Here is a 23109-nt window from a genome sequence, read left to right as displayed (position 1 = left end):
CAATCGCGTCGTGGGACACGCCGAAATACGCCTCGAACGTTTTCCACCACGCCACACGGTGAAACGGGGTGAAAGACGGCCCGGCCCGTTGAAACATAGAGAGGGAGAAGGGAGAAGAAGAGAGAGGCTGCAAGGAAGTGTACACTCTGGTGATAGTGGCTAGGAAAGTGTCAGCGCAAAAAGTGTCCCGTGCTTCGAGCCGGATCGGTGGCTACGATCGTAGTACCACCCTTGGCCTACACCCCATCGCTCCGAACAACTCGATGACCCTGTTCCGTTTCTTTTTTATTTCCGACAAACTTGCGCCATCGATCGCCGATCGCTACTGATCGTTGAACGACGTGTAATATAGTCAATGCATAGTGCACACGTTGATAACTCCGGTCAGCCAGTGTAAAATTCTTTCCATGCGACCTTGTGTATAAACGAGAGCACGCGTTCACGGGGTTCAGTAACATCGTTCGTTCAGCAGCTACCACTCGATTCGATCGACAGAACCAACCCATCACATTCGTATTTCGTATTCGCGATCACGTACGATCGTCGATCGTCGAGAGTGTATTCGATAGGAGGGAGAGAGGATCAAATTGGAGAAAAACGTTCTGGGTAGTTCCGGTGGAAACGACGCGGCTCGCGAGAAACTCGAGGCGGAACGTAAGCGGGTTAGCTGGTCGGTGTCCAGCGTGACAGCGCCGTGGGCTTGTCTCTCCCTCTGGTCTCGACTTCTGCCAATCAATAACCAGCGCACCGACTCGTTCACGCTCTGCTCTCTGCCTTCCTCTCCCTTCTCTCTCTCTCTCGCTCTCTCTTTCTTTCTCTTTCTCTCTCTCTCTCTCTCTCATCCTATCCGTTTCCCTCGTTACCGTTCACCGTTCAAACTTCCCTCTCTGTCTCCCCCAGCTCACTCGATACGCTTGAATGACAAACGCAAGCCCGATAGCGAGTGGAATCGAAAGGGTTTAAAAGAATTGCCCGGATGAATTGAGAGGCTCGTGTTTGCTCCGCGATGCCTTTCCGTTTCTCTCTTCCGCCCGATTCGCGCCGTTCTCCTCTGCCCCTGCGCGCTCCGATCGCGTCTCGCGTTTCTTCTCCCCTCGCTTCCACTTGCTGCTAGCTTTCGCCGCCCTTTCAGCGGCTACAAACACGAGACTCTCCGTATCCATCCTTTACTATCCTTCTTGATAACGATACACGGTGAGCAGAAGCAACAACAGGCTGTGCGTGTTTTGGCGCAAAAGGACGAACACGAGGACGGCAACTTGCGACGACACGAGAGCGGAGGCAACGCGTCGCGACGAAACGGAACAGCCAGAGGCGGCGGTAGCGGCGCTCTAGCTGCTGGCGGCGCCAGCGCCCTGCACGCAGCACCTTCAAACAGAGCCACGAAACCTATTTATACTCCGTCAACGTAGCGGACGACGCGACGTAGCGAGAACAGCGCCGTGTTCTGGCCGCCCACGCGAGCAACAGCCCGAACGAACCGCGCCGTGAGCTGCACGACCACGAACCTCGAGAGAAGACGATCAAGACGAGCAACAGCCAGCAGACACCAACCTACTCTCTCGTCCCCGATCTACGTGTTGCTGCTCGTTACTAAATATTCGCCATAATAGTTCGCTGCCGTCGTCATCGTATCGAATCGTCGTGCCGAACCGTGGCTGGAGGACGTATCGTAGTTAACCGGTGGAGCAATTCGGTGGAATTCGTGAAACGCTCGTCATCCATCCATCCATCCATCCATCCCGTCGTACACACTCCTGCTTTCCAACGATTCGAAATTAGAATCGTTCTACTGGTTGGCCGATAGAGATAGAGAGAAAATAGAGGTTCGTTGGTCGTCGTGGTGGTGTCGATGGACAGCGACGAAATCCTCATGGGACAGGATCAACGACAGTGGAGTCTGGCTAGCGGCGCGGCCACCAGAGCCCACCCATAGGGGACGCCATTGAGAGTCTATCTTTCCCTTGGCGTGTGATCGACCGTCGCGCATCCGCCTTCCCTTCTCGCGTCGTGTGCCGATCTGCGCGCTCTACACCACCGCGGCGGTTGCTCTCCTGTCGCCGGAGCTGCTCCGCTCGCTGGATGGGGTTGGGTGTCGTCGTGGTGTCGCCTTGCTGTTGGGTGCCGTTGAACGCGTCTCGCTGGTGATCGTGTTGCCGGCGAACGAGTGGAAGAAGAAGAAGAGGAAGAGGAGAAAGAGGAAGCTCTGTTTAGGGAGCTTTTCAAGGCTGGACGAGCCAGCGGGCGGGAAATGGCCGGTGGTGTACTGTTATAATGCTTGAGGACGATCCGCTGGCTGGACCAAGGCGCGCCGATTCGTTGACTGATTGTTGTTGTTCAAACACCGACGTTGCTACCGACTTCGTTGAGATCAACGTTGATAGCATAGTCGTGGAGAACATCGTCGAGGGAGTCGGTCGCGAACAGACTACGAAGAAGAGCACAGTGACGAAGGGGCGGCTCGCGTAGCCCAAGAGCATCGTTGTGCGTGTGGTGCGTGGTGCGCGCGTATGTGTCCGTCCGTGAGTGAGTGGCACGAGTGAAAAAGGTTGAGGCGATTGTAACATACGCGACGAGGGCTGCGAAGAGCGCGTGCTGGGAGCATGCAGGGTTCGGGCGAGGCCCGAAGAGGCCTGAGTCCCGCGGGTGGACCGGGATAAGGTTTAGCGATACGATTCACGAGTACCGCACCGGAAGTGACGAAGAGGATAACGAAGTTCGGATTAAACGGCTGCTTGGTCGCGTTCGCTCGACCAAGTGAACGTCCTTAAGCTGAGATCGCAGGGACGCGGGAAGCGAGCTGGACTCGCTTTCGGGCGCATGGAACATGATAGAGGTGAGGCGATGTGATATCGATTGAGAGATGCCCTGTCGATGGTTGAGATGCGAGCGAGAGCTTGCGTCCTGTGTGGCTCCTTTCTCTCTTTCTCTCTCTCTCTCTCCTTCTCTCCCTATCCCCCTCTCTCTCTCTCTCTCTCTTCCCCTATATATATACATATTTCTCCCTCTCTCTCTCTTTCTCTCTCTTTTTCTCTCTCGCTCACTATGCGTCTGCTTTCCGTTTATATTTCGTGGATATTTTATTGTTCGTTTGGTAATAGAATTTTTTATTTTCAAATAGCGATTCTCATGAGCGTTGGAAAATGGGAGAAGAGATTGAAGAATCATTTCATAGTAGGAACAGTTAACAGCTGGAAAACGTCGAGCAGTGGCGAGGATTTAGGTTAGCTAGATTGTGTCGAGCCTGTTGATCCAACCGGGCTTTATATTCGGCCCGGATGAATAGTTGTTGCCGACACACGCGCCAAATCCAGGTTTCGCGATCCTCGCGACACGAAAAATTCGTGTGCTACTCGTTATCGGTTTATTGGACGAGGTTAGAAGAAAATTTATTTTCGAGGTTAGTTATTGCGAGTTGGAAATAATTGAAATCTAGGTCACTGGTTTGAACATCCAGGTAAAGTGCCCCTAAGAAGCTGTTATTGGAAGTAGACTGCGGTTGTTTACGCAAATTCATATTTTTATGAACACTTCTATGAACGACAGATATAATCTGTCAGATTTATAATATATAATATATAATATATAATATATAATATATAACAGATATACATATAATCTAGATATTATAGTGCGAGATCTAAAATACTACACGCATATACTATACGCATTGCCCGTATACGTATATTCCGTATATTTTTACAAATTTTACTCCTCATTAATGCATAAACATCCGCAGTCTAATAATAAATTTATGAAATACGATGAGTTTGTGGCATAATATTGATAAACAATAAATCTCAGTCGACATTTTTTAACGTAAACTTCTTCCACGATTTTCATCTATTTGGAATCTATAAATACTGACTACATATCTTTTAACACTCTACATAAAAGTCTAAATATTCACAATATCATAACTTTCGAACACAGTATCCTCGATCAACTTGTACATTCGTTTCTCGAATATCGGAAGATACGTGGAACGATGATTCGAAGGAACGAAGTCGGTTGAAATTGGTAAAATAAACTCAATGTACAATACAAACGGGTTTGACATACTTTGGTCAGGTTATGCACGTGCTTTGGAATGGAGCAATTCGTCGATGGGGTCGATCCTCTTGCACATTAGCGTCGATAACGCTTTAACGTTTCGAGTCACTGCCACTCGATGATGATACGTGCATCAACAAGTGTCTGAGCTTGTTGCACTGGTGCACGAATACTGTACGATGTTTCGGAAAAAGCCTTTTCTCGAACAAGGTTATAATATCGTCCGGAGAATACGGTATTCAAAAATAGAAATGCAGCCTTTGGGAAAATCTTTCTTTCCTTTTTTACGCGAATGTTTCACAAATGAAAATGTTTTCGTATCTTTCGGAATATGTAAACGTTGTGCGAATGCACTTTTAGGCAACGTTCCAATAGTCGCCGGAGATCCCTCGATCATTTTGTATCCACGTTTTCCTTATCGTTTTATTGGCAAACTTTTTTCTCTTCATCTTTTCACGTTTAATTAACTTTTTCGTTATTTACGTTGCATAATCTCGATTTATTTGCATACGTTCGTTTTAAACTCGAAGAATAAAACGCTAAAGATAAAAAATTACCCCTTTATTTTTAGTAACATTGAAGAATGAATAATTTTATCGCTTTATTAAATCGTATCATTACTTGCAAGCAATCGTGAAAGATACAGCTTGAATTTTGACATTCTCGAAAAAGGGATCCTCTCCAATCTTCCTTTTTTCTTCTCGTTTCTTTTTTAATGTACCACATTGTATACTGAAATAGTTCCAAAAATAGCTTTCAATATATAAACATTTTCCTCTTTACATCTCTAATCTAAGTTCTTACAAACAATATCTTCTGAAACCACTCTAACACCCTCTTTTATCGCATCGACCAATACAGCTTAACTTAAATAACATTTACAACCTATAAATAAATTTCCAATTAATTATTAAACCAAACAAAATTGTTCAACGAAATTAATATATCCTAACATCATCTAACACGTCCACTTCCCCTAAAGTATCCAATTTGAATTAAATCAATTAAATCGACTGATCCTTGCAACCATCATAACTTAATCTGAGATTAAACGAACCTTGGTTAAAATTAAATAGATAATTTTCCAATTTATAAGTACACTGCAATTTTTTCCAAGAAAATTCATCTTCTAACACTCGCTGAGTTGTGAATTCTTCCTCGGAGCGCCGTCAGACGCGCTTTTCTCGTGGTAGCTTCGATTTTCACCCCTCCACTTCCGCCTGTCCGCTCCGTCATCGGCGAAAATCGCGTTCGCGACCGCGATTCGCAATGGCAATGAACCGGCACGCGTTTTCGTCTCCAAACGCTTCGATCTTCCATCTTCGTGCACGCACACGCGCCGCACGAAGGCCTGCTGTTTATCAATCGGTGCCCACAGCCCGTATAAGCGACTCTCGAACGCGTTATCGTGGCGAAGCTGCTCGCCAAGCGGATCATCGATATACACCGCCGCGTAAAAATAAAGCGAATAGGGAAAGAAAGAGGAAGAGAGAGCGATTGTGATCAGTGAAGAGGCGATCCACGAGATTTCGCTTTAGTAGAGGGGTTAATTCCTTCGATTCAAGATAATCGGATACCTCGAGAACTTGTTGCGATCTCGATGGTCTCTTTGGTTTTGGAAATTTTTCAAATTTCAGGTACTTCGATACTCTGCAAAGCTTGAAGATCTTTCAGAATCTTAATTGTTGAAATTTGATAAAATTCTTTTTAGAACATTACAAAGATTTTGTAAGTTTGGGATACTTCGATACCTTGAGATCTTGAAGACCTTGTAGAATTCAAGTATCTTAGAATTTTTGTTAAAACATAGTCAAAGTTTTGAAAATTTTTGGCTACTTCGATCACACCTTGAGAACCTTTTGGAATCTTTGCGATGAAAACATTTTACGATCTTTTTCATGTTTGAGATTTTTTATAAGTTCTTGGGGTCTTTTTGGAATCTTTCTATGTAGTACTCTTTTAAACATTCTTTTCGGAATTTTTGGAGAAATTCTTCAAAATTTTCAAGAATTTTCGTGGCGTCCAGCGTTTCACGAATTTCACACGCTTCCTGTGAGATTTTGAATTCATCGTTTCCGTGCCCACTTCGAAGATACGAACGGATCGATAGGTGCAGCTGAGCGTGCGACAATCATATCCAAACAAATTGGTTGGCTTTTGAAAGCTTATGTGTCAATTACCGTACGGTCAGGTTGTTTCAATTAGAGCTTAACGACTTTATCGTGTTTCCGCGTGCGAGCCGACTGTGATGTTTTTCGAGTGTTCAAATACATATGGGGCGAGAGATAGAGAGAGAAAGAAAGAGGAAGTTTTGGTACATGCCATACACTAGCCCATAGTTAACCCTTTTCCTTTTTTTTTTTTTTAATAAAAGCTACCCCGATACGTGGGAGCGGCCTCTTTCTGGCCACTTCTATTCAATGCTTTGATATTCTAAAATAGTGAATGGAATCACGTGCGTGCTTTCTACCTTGATTAAATTCGACTCCGAAACTTTCAACCTATTCAAACCTATTGCCAAACGAACAAGAGTTTCCTTGCCTTTTCAGAGAATACACAGTCTTCTTTATTAAATAAATTCCTTCGCTTGCTAAATAAATTTCTTTACTTCAGGAAAATTCTTAATACTAACTCAAAATAATAGTTGATGCAGAATGGCAACTGCATTTTCTTTATTTTTGAAATATAATTATATTCTTATCGCTGGCCCCTCTAACTCAAGAACCATCGACCTAAGCGTATCGAAGTATTCTATATATAAATAATTTGATTTAAAATACGATAAGTAATATTAATTACAACCTATATATATATTCTAGTTTTCTAATTTTGTCAAATTTTGCTAAATATTGTAATCATAAAAGAAAGAAATGTAAAATCCCACATTTTGATAGACTTGGTAGTTCTACCTACAGTTAAGGCTTTGATGTAATAAGGAAACGTTCATTAACCACTTTCCTTATTACCGACTGTAGACTGTAATTAGCACACATTTCTATAAGACTATATTCGTAGTATATTCGTAGTAACGACATTCCTCTCTTCGTCGATTCCGCGTTTTTTAATCGGATTCCCCTAATTAAAACTCTCTGGAGGATAAATTCTTCATCGTTGATACTAACGTAGCAATCGGAATCTACAATGTGATTTCGAATCGTCGCTTTCGAGCGCACACAGACTTCCGTGGTCAATCTTCGCTCATTATTACCAATAGTCACACTGATTTAGAATCGACTCTACCTAATATCACCTAATATCCATAAGGCTGGTCTACTCGTGTCTCTTCAGTCTCCTGACAAACTTCAAATTATTCCATTTCTCTACATTCTCCATTTAGATACTTCCAATTCAATTTACCATCCCTATCACTTTTTTCCCTTGTCGATTCTTTCACGCAGTGTCCAAAATTTTAGAAGAAGATCACAAATATCCTCGTCTTCTATCCTTTTCTTACCATCTTTTTCTTAATAAATTTCCAACGTTCTAAATACCATTTCCGTGATCTCTAAAGAGAATTCCAAAGAACATTTTTTTCTTCAAATGCACTTATTCTACTCATAAGTTTTCCCTGTAAATCCAATTTACCGTTCCTTCCATTAATTCTGTCACGTTTCAAAGGGGTATTTCGAAACTTTTAAAGAGAAACCTAAAGAGCGTACCACATTGCTTTTTTAATTTCCAAAATTTCAAAGAAGATTCCAAGGGATGTTCCCTTTTGTAATTTTCTCTGTCCCGTTTCTAAGCCCTCTCTTTCAATTCAATTTACTCCCTCAACTCGCCATTACTCAGCTTTCATTAATTTCGATCAGAATTTTTCTTATCACGTCTCTAAGTTCCCTTTCCAAGCCAATTCGCGTTTCCTACCGCTTTTCCTCAATTAAGTCTTGCACATTTCAAACTCTTCCCAAGAATATTGCAAAGAATATAGTATTCTTTACCACTTCTTCCCAGTCTACCCCTAAGTTTTCTTTTCAATTCAATTCCTCTTTCGCCGTTTGCCGTTCCTGCTTTTCTTCCATCAAGCTATTCATATTCCAAACTTGTCTTTCCTAACTTCCTCGAAGACTATATACCATTCCAATCTTCTTGATTCCACGCACACGAGTACTTGGTCCGATCCAATTCATCGTTTATTCAATTCATCTCAGCCTGTAATTATAGTTTATACGCTGCCTCTCAATTAATCCCACTAAACATTCTCGTAAATATTTCCAAAGAAAATTCTAAAAACTATACCATCGAATTTCTTCCATGCAAAATGGAATACACCGTGATGCTAATCCACCGTAAGATTGTGTTCTCGGCGAATCGGTGACAAAGAAGGTTAAGGTCGCGAAAAGGCCGAAGAGCGTCGATCGGTTGCTCCAGTGACTCGGCGTGCGCGCCTGTGTATTTTTAGCGAGATGGAGCGATGATGGGTTCCGGAGCTGGGGATAGGGCTGGCTGACCAGCGCAGATATCGTTTGCAGATGTCGAGCGGAATCGGTGCAACTGCAATGGGGATCGACGTTAGTCACGGGGCAGGGGGTGGCGAGGGTGTCGCCGGTGGGTGCCGGCTCCGCGCGCAGAGCCAAAGCCAGGCGAGCGGATCGTCGGGCAACTCGCAGCAGTCCTCGCAGCAGCAGCAACAGCAGCAACAACAGCAGCAACCCTCGTCGCAGCAGCCGCAGCAGCAGCAGCAACGCCAGTCATCCGGAATCATGGGCCGCTTGAAGAAGGACAACTGTTGCCTGTGCTGGTGCTGGTGTTGTAGTTGCTCGTGGTATTAATGTGCCTGTCTACATCCCGCTTTTTCTTTTCACCAATGGTTTGACAAAGTTTGTGGAAGGTCACGTAGTTTTTCTTTACAAGCCCTTATCATTTTGTCAAAATTGTTATCACGAGAATGGTTGGTTAGGTACGTTTCGTTTTTGATTTTGGGCTGGTACTAGGCTGATTATTTTCGTTGTTGGTTATTATTCAGCTGCCCCTTTATCGTAGTAATTTTTTTTTGTTAGTTGTCATTTAGAGTTATATAGAGCTATTAAGCTTCAATTGCCACTGTTACATAGGTAGGCGATGTTGGCAATTTGAAACGAGTTATCTGATTTTATAGTAGGTTAGTTCACTTACGTTGCGTAGTTTATGCGATGAAAACTATTAGCGTCGTTTGTCTCAGAAGATACGGACTACAAATGAAAACTGGCTAATCTGAGATTAAGTAACTTAATTTAAATCTAATTATAAAGTTACTTTATGATCATCTAGTTTCTTATGATACTAGATGAGCGTTAAATTTAAAGGAACAAAGATTGTTCGTACGAGAAGATAGCGATTCCCGTGATTGGTAACACTGATGTCAGTTGCATTGGTCAATTGCTAATATTAGTTATATATTACACAAAGACTGGATGTTTTAACTTGTAATAATTAATTCAATGACTGTGCTCATACAGAAAGCCATTACCTTTTATTCGTACCAGCTATTCGATTCAGTTAAATACAATTCTCAACTTCAATTATTAATTCCACAACTTTCGTCCTCACGATGCTTCATGCTTAGTACATGTCACTCTTCCTGCAATGCATCCACGCTTATGTCCCGAGCATCTCATTAAAGACAATAAGCTGACCTCGACTCGTCATAAGCGTATGAAAAAGAAAGAAAGAAAAAAAACGTACTTTTACTAGAAATCTCGAGTTGAAACGCGCTCGACTTGAAAGCAACGAGTCGATCGAACGTTTTCATCCGTCCATCGCGGAAAAGAAGAGACGGTGGCAACCGACGATCGATCCTCGAAACCGTCCCGCGATAACTCGCGTATCCTGCCGCGTGACAAGCCATTATCGCCGCGTTTCGTAATATAATCGTAAGCGAAACGACGTCAGTCCATTGTCTTTAAAACGGAGCTACGACCTATTTATCGAAGAACAGCCATACCTATATACACTCTTTCTGTGTTTCATGCTGCACGCAGGCATAATTGGTAAGCAGGCCATCTGCGTTCGTTCAAATTACTTCTTCTTTTCGATCCGTACCATCTTACTATATTTTAACGCAAACGAATGGCGCAATTCCTCTCGATTCTCACGAAAGAAATTGAAAATCCCACTTAACAAGATCAACCTCCATTCACATTGCTGAAAATATCGGAAGAGATTTTGATATCACACCTAACTTTCAATCGACAAAGAGAAACTAAAAATACCATCAGCTTAATACGTTACTTAAAATTCCTACCTTGAAACGTAGAATCTAACAAAAATTAAGTCCATCAAGTTAAAATACCCGCGTGCTGAAACTTTTCATTCCACCAATATTCGTCACATCGTCTATCGATTATCTAACTTACAGCTGACAAACAGACACTGAAGATATCATAGACCCAAATAAGTTTCTGCGAATTCATCTCCTCAAACGAAGTCGATGACAAAATTTAAACCACGCTCGACACTAAAGCATCTCATTCCGCAAATACATATTCATACCAGCATCCCTTAACGTAAGCGACAAAACGGAACCACAAATATCTCCGACTCGATAAATTCAAAATTCATATTCCAAGAGGAAAGAGATAATAAAACAGAAACCCGTCAGCTTAAAGCAAAACTTCTTATTTCACCGATATAGCAGCATCGATCGACTGGCAAACTTTTTTAGCAACCCCGAGAAAATCCACCCTAATGCCCATTGAACATCCACCAATCTCACGCTCCTCCACGCGAAACAAACAACTCGTAGCCATAGATCTGCCTCTTTATACACGAAGAAACGGAACAGAGTCTCTGTGAATATCCCCTCTCGAATAAAAAGGCATTCGTACGATAAGCAAACGGACTCGCCGCGGCGTTGGTCGAATTTTTTGGAACGGCAGACTGTTTCAGTCGGGCGATAACCGCCCCTGGGTCGATAGATTACGCGGTGGCTGGCACGGAACCCTCGCCGGATGCGTAACACGTGTCCATTCTCGACGGAAATCTGGTGGACTGGGGGAAATGTTTTTCCGACTGGATGTCTCGCGCGTCTTTCTCCATCGCTATCTGCTTGTTTATCCACGAAACTCACGGGCTCTTCCAACACGTTATCGTCGTCGACTGAAACGAAACGAGCGAGCTTCCGGAATAATGGAGCTCGTTCCGTCGCGCGGAGAAAACCGTACAAAGTCTCCTTTATTTTCGTTCGTTCCGTTTCGTCTCGGTTTGTAGTTTTTTATCTTGCAAGCGTCGCGGAATCTTTACTTTTCTTTTCCACTTCCTTTGTGAATTTTCCTCTCCTTTGGCCTGGTTTTTACGGTTCCGTGGCCATCGTCGGTCGAATTGCAGTGGTTAACCGTGAATCGTTTGTTTTACGAGTTTCGAGTTTGTGAATCGGTGAAATGGGCATTTTGAGGTAATTCCTGGTGGTTTTTACGGTATCTGGTATCTTTCTCTTTACTGTTACTGAGATTACTAGTAAATGAATGTAACGAAGAAAGACACGCCTGCATGGTTCGTTCATTGTGTAAAAATTCGCGAAGGAAATTTCAGTTTTTGAAAGAAGGACCATTGCAGTTCATGGTTTATCACTCACGCGAGTTGGATTGGGAAAAGAACTGAAAGTCGATTTTCTCCTCCTAGAAACTTTACTCGAGTAAAATAGTCCATCGACAAAGGAACGTATTACATTAGCATACAATCGCATTTAGCACCCTCGCGAAGAAGAATCTTTCAAATGGCAATAAAAAGTCGATTCTACCCTGCAAATAGCCTCGCTTGAATAAAATAATCAATCACCAAAAAGATCTATTATCGTAGAATCCACACCACATTCGCACTAAAAGAAACAACCCTCAAATCACTCCACAAACTCTTCTCCCCCAAATAACTTTACTCAGATGAAATAACCGGCCAACAAAAGGCTGTATTTGCCTTGCCGTACAATCATACTCAGCACCCTCACCGAGAAGGAAAAAAACAACCTTCGAATCACGGTATAAAATCGATTCTTCCAAACCTACCCCTATGATCACACTGATATTTGGATATTTAACCAATCTCATGTTTCTATAAACACAGAAGTAAGAGAGATAAGATCCAAGCAGAAATCAGTTCACCTACGAAATATTATATAATAAGCACTCTACCTCAGTTATTTCCTGTATCAACGTACGTCTCTTGCACTTTGAAATTTCTCATAAATGCGTAAGAATTTACCTACGATCATCCAACCCCCGAAACTTCCGAAAACTATTTCGAACGTTTATCGAAATACAAACTAAAAGGAATCGTAAATCAAAATTAACAGTTTGTCGGCGTTGAGGGGAAATTCGGCAGGCGCAGGAGGCGCGATCGATCAGGGGAAGAAGAAAGGGAACTCGGGTGTGGAACACAGCGAATTGTGCGACACGGGGAACGGACTCGACGGCTTGGATGGTCTCGATGGAAACGTGGAGTGCAGCCTGGAGGAGATCAGGTCGTGGGGCTCGTCCTTCGATAAACTGATGAGGAGCGACGCGGGCCGTAAATTCTTCAGGGAGTTCCTCCTCAGCGAGTACAGCGAGGAGAACATCGCGTTCTGGCTCGCTTGCGAGCAACTGAAACACGAGAGCAATTCCGAGAAGATCGAAGAGAACGCACGCTACATCTACGATCGTTACATATCCACAGTCTCGGAGAAAGAGGTTCGTGATGCTTGTATGGCTCTATTATTTAGTTTCAGGCTAGATTAACTAACTAAATTAGTAGTAAATTTTCTGCGGATTTTTAGCAATTTCATTTATCAAATGATTTTTCGATTAGAATTTAGGTAGCGGATGGAACTTTGCAAATGTGAATTATAAAATTGGATCTTTGTGGAATCAAATTTTATAGCGTGATATTAGCGAAGCGAGAGCGGTAGATATTTTTTCGATAAGAAGTTTGTGAAGCCGAGCCAAGTTAACGAGTTAAGTTGGGATGAAGAATTTGATTAATTTAAGGCTTAGCTATATTAAACTATTTGATTTATTATGACGATATCCAGGCTTTGTTACCAAAGGTCTTTCATTTTTGTACCTGGACGTGAGAAGAGTATGATGGGGTTTCAAGATGGGAAATTTAATTTAATTTAAATTTCGAATAATTTTAATTTAAATTTTTATTGGAATTATTGATAATGTAAAACTTGACACAATTCAAGCTTGAAAAGTTTAGTAGATTGGAAGAAAGAATAAATACTGGTGTCTTTTCTTTAAAGGCCTACTTAAACTTCCTTTGTACTATAATAAAGTGTTTGTTTTTGGTGAAAGAATCGAGTAGGCATCTGCCGCCCTCGAATACGCTCGGTAAATATCGTAATCTGTAGAATATTGTACAAATGACCGATCGTCTGCATCGTTATCGCTTTCGTTATCGAGAGTCAAACATCGTCATTGCTTCACCTGAGAAAGCTTAGTTCAAACATCTGTAGGGACAGAAATTTCTTTAACAGATATATCTCTTGAAAGATTTCAAAATTTCTTCAACAGAAGGAAATTACAATATTGTTTTAGCAACAATTATCTTATCGTTTTGATCGTTGACAGATTCAAATAGTCTTTCAAAATACAATAATTAAACTTAGAGAAATTCTAAAAATCTAAGCTAACAGGTATTTATGCAAATCTAAAAATCAATACCAAAAATTAATAAAATATTGTTACAATTATGTTTACATACTCCTAGCTTGCATTTTTCTTGAATCTTTAATGTTCAGTGCAGACGAACAACGCGACATCATATTATGACGATTTCACAGCATAAACGCGGCATTATATGATCTCACAAATCACACATCGACCTTTCTAGCCAGAGATTCAAAATAGCAGTAATTTTACACATTTTTTAATCACTGAGTAAAAATTAATTTTTATTTCAAGTGAAATCAATTATCAACAAATCATTTTTAAAAAATTAAATGATTAAAAAATATTAATTTCTAATTGTTTTGATTGCGAATAACCATTATGAATGATTAAAATTGTTTTCGGCTAGCAGTAACCATCGTCGATGTCGAAAATTTAATTTTAATTATCACTAACCAATACAGATGACCGGAATTTTTTTTCGTTACTAGAAACCATTATCGATGGCTCGAATTTTATTTTGGTTACCGGTAACCATTATCGATGGCACGAATTTTTTTTTCGTTACAGCTAACCAATATCGATGACAAAAGCTTTTTCTCGTTACGTTCGATTATAGTCAATTGTTCCTAAATTACTGACAATTAATATTCATTGACAATATAAAAATACCCAATTATAAAATTTATGTATTTTATTAAATAAAAGGAAAATATAAAAATATATGAAACAATATTAATACAAGTGTTAATACAAATACTCTACTGCAATATCTTCCACCCTATTTTTTGTTTCATATATTTTCATATCGTCTTTTTTCATTGTTAATGAAAATATACAAGTTTTATAATTAATATCCTCTACGTTGTCGACGAATATATACCAATTATCAGTAATAACAATCGACAGTAGCCGAATACGTGAACCAGAAAGAATTGTTGCCGTCGATAATGGTTATCGGTAACCAAAATAAAATTCAGTCCATCGATAACGGCTACTGGTAACTAAAAAAAATTCCGGTCATTTATATTGGTTACTGGTAAACAAAATTAAATTTCCGTCATCGATAATGGCTATTAGTAACCAAAATAAAATTCCTATTATCGATAAAGGTTACTGGTGATCAAGAAAAATTCCGGTTATTTATATTGGTTGCTGGTACGCAAAATTAAATTTCCGTCATCGAGAATGGTTATTCGCCACTAAAATAAAATTCTCGTAATTGATAATGATTATCAAAAAAATTTATATAATAGTAATTATTATTCGTAACCAAAATTTTCTAATTAAACACACTTTTTAGCTGTTATACCATGATTTAAAAAATTTGCCGTATAACAATTGCGACGTCTAGCTGTAGCGAACAACGCTTCTAACACACGCCTGCAATTTTCAGGTGAGTCTGGACTCGCGAGTGCGCGAAATAGTGAACCGTAACATGGTGCAGCCAACGCCGAACACCTTCGACGAGGCCCAGCTGCAGATCTACACCCTGATGCACCGGGACTCGTATCCCCGTTTCGTGAACAGCGAGATCTATCGACGGGCGGCGAGACTGAGCAGCGGAACGACGGGATCGAGCAATCAGGAACACGGCAACACAGCCAAGTCGAAGGGGAAGAGGTCCACCACGTAATCGCTCGTTCAACGACCAAAAAAAAAAAAAAAAAAAAAGGACGATGGGGTGGCAGCGGACCAACAGCCTCCGTCTCTCAGTAGGTAGCCCCGAGGCGACATTGGGGACGCCGCGACGCTGTCAACGCTGGCCGATGACGACGGAAGCCGGAGGACATCGGCGTGAAAACAACAAGAAATAGTATCAGCTCTAAGGTGTCGCGCCTCGACGAATCTCTCTGCCCTCATCATAAAGCAAACAAAGAAAAGAAAGAAAATGAAAAAAAAATAAAATAAAGTAAAATAAAATAAAATAAAATAGAATGAAATAAAAATCGGGATCTCAAGCGTGTGGAGATTTCGAAGATTTTCTCCTCTCGTCGGAGAATACAGGAGAAAGAGGAAATAAAAAGTTTTCCGAAGCGAAACTCGCGACTCGCTCTTCCACGCGATGCCACATCGGGGCCAACGTGCACGAACTTGACGATGGACTGAACTAAATAAATAAAAGTAACTAGATGAAGAGGAACGACGAGAAATTGAAAAGAAAGGAGCAAGGACTAGGATGAAAAGAGTAGAGAAAGGAAAGAGCAGCATGAAAGGATCGCGTATACGTTGCGTTGATCCATTGACTCTTTCTTCCAGGACACTATGGACACACGCTCGTTCACGCGTGACACACGAGTATAGATCGAAGAATCGAAAACACAGAGACATATACACACGCGGGTCGGTCGGGGATGACGTTCATCTTTCAAGGAAGTTCCTAATTTCCATCGTCTTTAGCGACTGATCATCGCCGATGATCTCTCTCTTTCTCCCCCCTCCTCCATACACAAACATAACCATAACCACCCCAACCCCTCGCTCGATAACGAATTAGTCGTGTTTTTCTCTGTCTCTCCCCGCTCTCGAGCTCTCTTCTTTCTTTTTTCTCTCTTCTTTTGTACCATTGTTTTTCTTCGTCCCCTCGTTTCAACCCCTCTCTCTTTCTCGCTCTATTCAGTCGAACCTCTTTCATCGTACGAGTTAGGGAAGATCTAGAGATTCGAGGAATTTCCTGCGATAGAATCGTTTGGAACTTGGGTCGCTCAGGATGATAGAGTCATTCAAAATATCAGGATCCTGCACGATAATGATATTAGCGAATTTTGATAAGTCACAATTTCTAGATCGTAGACAAATTTTATGGTATCACGTCGAAATGATTTGTAATTTGTAAAACTCTAAGTGTTTTCATTGCCAAGCTTACATTTGTCAAACTGTATTCGTTAAACCTGTGAAATTGCGATTCGTAGAATTTCACTAATAATATGTACTCGGTTGTGCATGAGCATCCGATATTGTTCAATCCTACTTTTCTGTGATTAAAATTGCACAAGACAGACAATGACCCGAGTTCTCGCAGCACAGGGGGCTCTGCATGTTCCAAGAGACGCGCGAAGAAATGAAAATCGCCGAAGCAATATCCAACGCTGGAAACGATCGTCGTTAATAGAATCGATTGTTGGATACTTAGAATCCCCCAAAATATCAACGAAAGAGTAGCGAAACGACGAATATTCCGTGACGAGGCTCCCATTAAAAGAAGACACTCTTTTCTCAATGTCTTGTTGACGATGAAACGGATCTCTGTTAATAGAGGCAGAGATTATTTTCATAGAAAAAGGAGTGACATTTCGTCTGGTCTTAGGGTGCCCTCAGACGATCAATAATGTCAATATTTCAAGATTCTCAACATCATTGCGGCTTGTCAATAAATATTGATGATATCACCAATGATGACGTATCGTCAATATTTATTGCGACAAACCGTATTTTCTCGTATGTTCAATATTTATTGACGATATCTATCGATCGTCCGAACATCTCTTTATACGAACAATGATATTGAGAGCCTTGAATATTGATAATAAATATATACATATATATACATATTGCACGTTTGATGGCATCCTTACTTGTAATCTGACAGACGAACTCGAAAATCGGTGACGTACGGTTCGTCTCGTCACAAATCGCGATTTCTGCAACGGGACCATGAACAGATCGAAGTAATTTATTAGCAAATAAATGGTAAATGGGCCTCGTTCGTGGAATACTCGTTCGATGAAAAGTATGTCGTTCGACTGTAGAATACCAGGTCAAAGAATATCAAAGAGCGTTAGCATAATTCAATTACGGAGGCGTTGTGAAGTATTTTATTACCATCGCACTAGCATCGTAGAAACGTAAGCAGGTTCGCAAATTTGTTTGTCAAATTCATGTACTCGATCTTGAATTGCTAATTCAACGAACCCTCGACACTATTCTCTGAACGTTCTTCCTCGTTTAATCGCCGTTTCTTTAAACATGCCGCCGTTGCATCGGCGATTCGAGATCGACCCAGAGGCTACGCGCCTCGACAATCCGATTGCTAATTGAGATTTAATTAATTCAGCCCCTTGCATTCCGACATCCTTTCGACTTTCTCCGTCTTGCATCGATATCTTCCAGCAACAAACGAAAACTCTGTAAAGAACTTCGTTTGAAAAGAGTTAGAGAATACACAGATATCATTTTTATTATCTAATACGCATCGGAACACAGCCAAAGATCAACCAAATCAACCGATCGAATCGCATCGTGCGCAAGTAGAAAATTTCTTCTTTGGAAGGATGCAAAAGACGAAGAAGAGAGAAGAAGAAAGAAATCCTCGACGATCTTCCCTCATCGACGCCTGCCACATTGCAAACCTGGAAGCCGTTTCACTTCTATTTTCGCGTGGATCGTTCATCAAGATGGCCTCCATCCTAATGAACGAAGCAGCTCGTCGTCCCCGAACAGCGTACACCAAGTTACTGCCAGCGAGACGTACCGTGGATCGAACACGCCTCACGTGGATGACCAAGAAAGAAAAAAAACGAAGAGTAAAAATGATGCACGATCTAGTCAGAATCGCTCGAAGACGATGGCGTGGATGAAAGAAAAAGGCCTAAGCGAGAAAGTTTTCAACTTGGACCGCGAGTTCGAACTGACATTTGGAATATCGTTCGTCATACTATCGATGCGGCGGCGAGAACAGAGTATCACGTCGCGTGACGTTTCTTCGTCTCCTATTGTTGCACAAAGTTATCGTCCTTGTTAATATAATTTCGTTACTTTATCGATGAGGGAATGTAACGGATACCTTTCGTTTTTCATTTTCTTTTTTTTTACAAAGATGGCGAACGATCGAAGAAGTTGGAACGTGACGCGATATCTTCGATTCTCGCGCGAGACGTTCAAGCTCGCTCGGATACTGTTCGACGCTGTGTAAACGACCGAAAAATTTTTTTTACACCCGCGATTCATTATCGAAGGTACTTAATCGATGTTTAAGGGTTGTTACTTTACGCGGTCGAACGTTCGACAAGTTGATCTCACCATGATGGATCTCACAGCAGCGCGCTCGAAAGGAGGAAAAGATAAGAGTAAAATAAAGAAAATGAGGAATGAGTGTGGAACTGCGAAAGCGGAAACGAACCGAATTTAAGCGTGTCTCGGACGAGACACGCGCTCCAACACATGCACATGAACAGACACGTGACCAGGGTTCCATATCGCTCTTGTGAACCTCACAATTTTACCCATCCAACGACCACGAGTAAAAGTAAAACCGATGGACACCTGAACTGGAGTCACGTTCCTCTGTGTTTGCGCTGTTTCATCCCTGACCTTGCAAACCAAAAGAAACAACAACAAAACGTAAGCATTAAAAAAAAGCGAAAAAAGTAAAAAATCGATTAAAAATCTGAGTCTACAGTTCTTTATATCGACACTTTCATTTGATACTACCATTTTCTTCTTGTTCCACAAATTTTCTATAATCTTTACTTCCCCGTGATAATGACGTAGGGTTGACATACGCCCCTGGTCACGTGGCTGCGCCAAGAATAAAAAAAGGAAAAAAAAAAGAAAAAGAGAAAAATCGCTCGCTCGAAGCTCGTCGATCAGCGACGCTTAGGGGAAAGACGCGCGAAATCGTCGCGAGCCGATTGCACAGGAAAACAAGCGGAGAAAAAAAAAGCAAAGAGTGAAAAATACTAAAAAAGTTCGCACAGTCAGTCACAGCGGTTGGCTACTGCCCTGTAGATAATATTCTAGATAGTAAACACGATGGCGGAGGAAGGAGGATAAAACTAATTATACATGCGAATATATGAATATACATAATATATATATATGAATATAAAAGGAATCTAAAACAAGAATATATATATATTATAAATATATATGAAATCTCACCTACACATAAACAAACACAAACGCGCGCGCGCGCGCGCGCACACACACACACTCATGTGCTACATATGTTCGGCATTATAAATATGGTGGCAGGGTGCGAATCGCGCGCACGAGGGGGAGAGAAAGGGCGGGAGAGAGTGGGAGGGAGTGAGCGTAAAGGTGAGAAAGAGAGACAAATATCGGACGATTTTTTCGTTCTTCCGTATTCCATTCCCATGCGAGAAGACATCATTCGCGATCGAGCATTTCACAGGCAGAAGCTGACGCTTTACAACCCCCGTCTCGTTGTTTTCCACCCTCCAACTGATCGATCAAATAACGACGAAACGGTTCACCCTTTCTCCTCCCATTAACCACTGTCGTTTCACGTGTGATCTCATTTAAACACATCTCTAAAACGAGAACAAACGTAAGCTTCGTTCATTCTCGAAGAAGAGAACGATTATGGTGGACAGAAACTGATTTTTATATACGACCACATCCAATCATTTCCTCCTCGCCCCTGTTCAGTCGTGAAACAATATTGACGTATACACGAGATATATGACGATGAAATATGAAGGAAAAGGCGACTTCTACCGGAAGCAACGAGACACGAAGCGATTCTTCACGAAAGCATTTCCCCCTGGAAACGGGGATGGAAAAGAATGACGCGGGGGTTGATGTGCGTGAAGACGGGGCAAGAAACGAGAAACGCCGGTGGAAAAAGAAGTGAATTACGGTGAAATTGGTCGAGCGTCATCTTCTCTAATAAACGCACAATTTTTCTGAACCTTCGATCCCCTGCTTCTTTCTTCCGGTAGCCCTTTTATAACATAATAAAAAAGAAAAAAAAAGAAGAGGAAAAAGAAGAAGAAAATCGTCGTTCGATTTCGATTACGCGATTCCTTTTGTATATCACTTTGAACGGCAATATTTGTACAGCACCGGAGGACGCCCATCGCGGAACCTTTTCGTTACCGCACACGATCGTTCATTTTGTGTCGATTCCTTTAAGAATCGTGGAACACCTCTAAGTTTTTTACCCCGAACGTTTTCGCGACTGGACATACGACGGAGTTCTCCTCCCTGCTTTTTTTAGCTCGTCACAACCGGCGGAACAACGGACAATAGGCAATAAGAGAGGGATGGAAATGTGAGGGTTAATAAACTGGTGAAACATTGAACGTTGCCTGGTCTTCGAGTGTTCAATTATATACATATATTTACGAATTCGTTTGATTATGAATTTTAAGGGGCTGATCTCAATTAGCGAGGATCGATGAGCCTGAGCAAATTCTCGAATCTCGAAGGTAATTCGTCGAGAATTTTTATATTCTAACTTCTTTTTTAGTCAGCTCATCTTTCGTAAATTTCTTTTTGATCGATTTGAAATTGGTAATCTAAGTTTCAATTTAAAGTTAATGTAAGTTTCAATTTGAAGTGAAGAACGATCGAAGTCTGTTACGAATTGTTGCGGAATTTGTTCGTGTCCATTGGTGCTCGCAATTTGAGTTCAGTTTTATGGAAATAATGCTCAAACGCGCTTATTCGTTGTAAATTAAATTTTCCAAGTATTCGATACGAAATTTGCAATTCTTTCGGATTACCATGAATTCTTATCGTTTGTTTGTGTGGTCGGAAGAATGATGCGTACCCTTACCAGAGACGCCATCTACACGATCCACGAATCAACAGCTACATCATTTCTACCTACTTCGTTTGAACATTTTCACTACACACAAATAATCAACCAATAAGATAAAAGACTCGAACGAGGAGATGTAACATTTGTAAATTTTTTACATAAGAAAAAAGAAAGGATAATCAGGTAAGTACCATATTTTGTCTCTCTCTTCCCCTTCCAATATCCTGTATTTCTAATATCAACATTAGAATTACCAGCTTTTAATATGTAAGTTTCTATTCCTGAATCTTAGCGCATCTTTTTATTTTTAGTAAAATTTCGATATCTGAAGTAAATTATGAATTTTCAATTGCACGCGAGTTTCAATAAAACTATTAACGTTTATTCTGTTATTTTTATTACTATTTATCTATTCATTTAAACTAACTATATTACGTTATAATACATAAATACATTATCTAACTTGGATCAACTTATACCTTACCATATACAGGGTGGTTGGTAACTGGTGGTACAAGCGGAAAGGGGGTGATTCTACGCGAAGAAAGAAGTCGAAAATATAAAATAAAAAATTTTTTTTTTAATTTTTCCATCGAGACATCTACAGTGAGATCCGTTATAACGAGACGTGATAAAGTGCACGCGTACCGAGCGAAAATTCAAAGTCGATTTTCTCGAAAACAAAGCCTCAAACGAAAAATTTTTATTCTATATTTTCGACTTCTTTTTTCGCGTAGAATCACCCCCTTTCCTCTTGTACCACCAGTTACCAACCACCCTGTATATCTGGATTTACCTATTGAATACTTGATTTTTTCCAATTTAAAAACCGACATAACAACTATCCTAAGACTCCTAAATAACGATATATCTAGATGTACCACACATAAATGATTATAATCAAATCAATACGACTTGTTGATGTTTCCATTTCCAACAAGAGACAAAATTAATTTAGTCGAAAACATTTGCACGATTGCAAAGATTAAAATATATTAGGGCTACTTTGCAAAAATGATAAAGCTTGGTTCCTCCTAGTGTTGATATTCCAAAGAAAAATGGGAATCTCTTTCGATGTGTTTCTTTCGTTCTACAGAGATCGATCATTACGGGGATTCGATTGTGATTCCAACGAGTTTGTGCGAATGGAAGCGTAACTCGCGCCATGCCCTTAATGGTATCAGCCTCATCGTGGCCATTTAGGGAAGAGGGTCGTTGAATGTCTTGCTCGTTTATCGATCCTCTTCGGGACGATGCCATTGTCGGACTTCTTCTTCTGCCTTCGATTATCCAGAAACGCGTGTTTTCGCGAAAAAATGTCCACGCGGATCCCGCGTCGCCTTTCTTCTCGGCCGTTTCGCTGTTGGACTTCCCTCGTAATGCGTTTCACCTGAGGGACCGTCGCGACTGTAAAACTGAGAGGCGTGTAAAGAATTTTTCCGTCTGTCAGCGGGAAGGCTGAATTAATTTGCAAAAACCGTTTAGTTACGCAAATAGATGCGTTAATCCCTTCTTGTCTGCAATCCACGATAGAATCCACGATGACTTCTTTCATTGGATTTGAATTAATCACCAACTTCAGCGTCATCAGATTTGAATATCAGCAATAAATCTCATAAGAAGAGAAAATTGATAGATCGATGGGAATAAATTTGAATACTTAATCGGTATTGGACAGATAGGAAAGATTCTTCGAGGGTGAATTTTCGCGCAGTCTTTGGATTTCCTGGTAGATGGCGCCATCAGGGTCATCTGAAGAGTCAACTGATACTGCGTGAATTGGACGAAAATGAGAGAACTTATGTAACGTTTTGATAAAACGCCAAGTTCCATTTTCTATACAAAAGTAAGAAATCCTGAGTTTTTAGGTACAGATTAAGTTTTCTTTATCCTTTCGTTGAATGATATTAATGGATTCCTTACTAACTAAGAGAAGGGAGAAATCCTCGCCTTTAGTGAAGCTACTTTTTAAGAAAGATGAGCGATCTC

At 41.2% G+C, this 23109-nt stretch overlaps 1 protein-coding gene across 6 annotated transcripts; it reads left to right on the top strand.

The window, feature by feature from the left end:
• Positions 1-374: 374 nt before the first annotated feature.
• On the top strand, positions 375-21054 carry LOC117205325 (regulator of G-protein signaling 20). Of its 6 annotated transcripts, none has more exons than XM_033443624.1 (5): positions 375-2836; positions 8523-8791; positions 10011-10019; positions 12317-12692; positions 15010-21054. In XM_033443624.1, exons 1-5 carry the CDS (start codon positions 2828-2830, stop codon positions 15247-15249), a joined length of 903 nt encoding a protein of 300 aa, XP_033299515.1. In that variant the 5' UTR covers positions 375-2827; the 3' UTR covers positions 15250-21054. The 6 variants fall into 6 exon arrangements, with proteins under 6 accessions (XP_033299515.1, XP_033299514.1, XP_033299511.1 ...); XM_033443623.1 differs by having other exon boundaries at positions 8523-8797; XM_033443620.1 differs by having other exon boundaries at positions 8523-8812.
• The last annotated feature ends 2055 nt before the right edge of the window (positions 21055-23109 follow it).

Source organism: Bombus bifarius, unplaced genomic scaffold (genome assembly GCF_011952205.1).
Source record: "Bombus bifarius isolate JDL3187 unplaced genomic scaffold, Bbif_JDL3187 scf7180000007990, whole genome shotgun sequence".
Classification (NCBI taxonomy): domain Eukaryota; kingdom Metazoa; phylum Arthropoda; class Insecta; order Hymenoptera; family Apidae; genus Bombus; species Bombus bifarius.
This window is presented reverse-complemented; position numbering and strand designations above follow the sequence as displayed.

Excerpts from the sequence above, each read along its gene's own strand:
- LOC117205325 (XM_033443619.1), top strand. Across the intron at positions 12,693-15,009 it reads CCACAGTCTCGGAGAAAGAG|GTGAGTCTGGACTCGCGAGT; the intron begins GTTCGTGATGCT and ends TGCAATTTTCAG.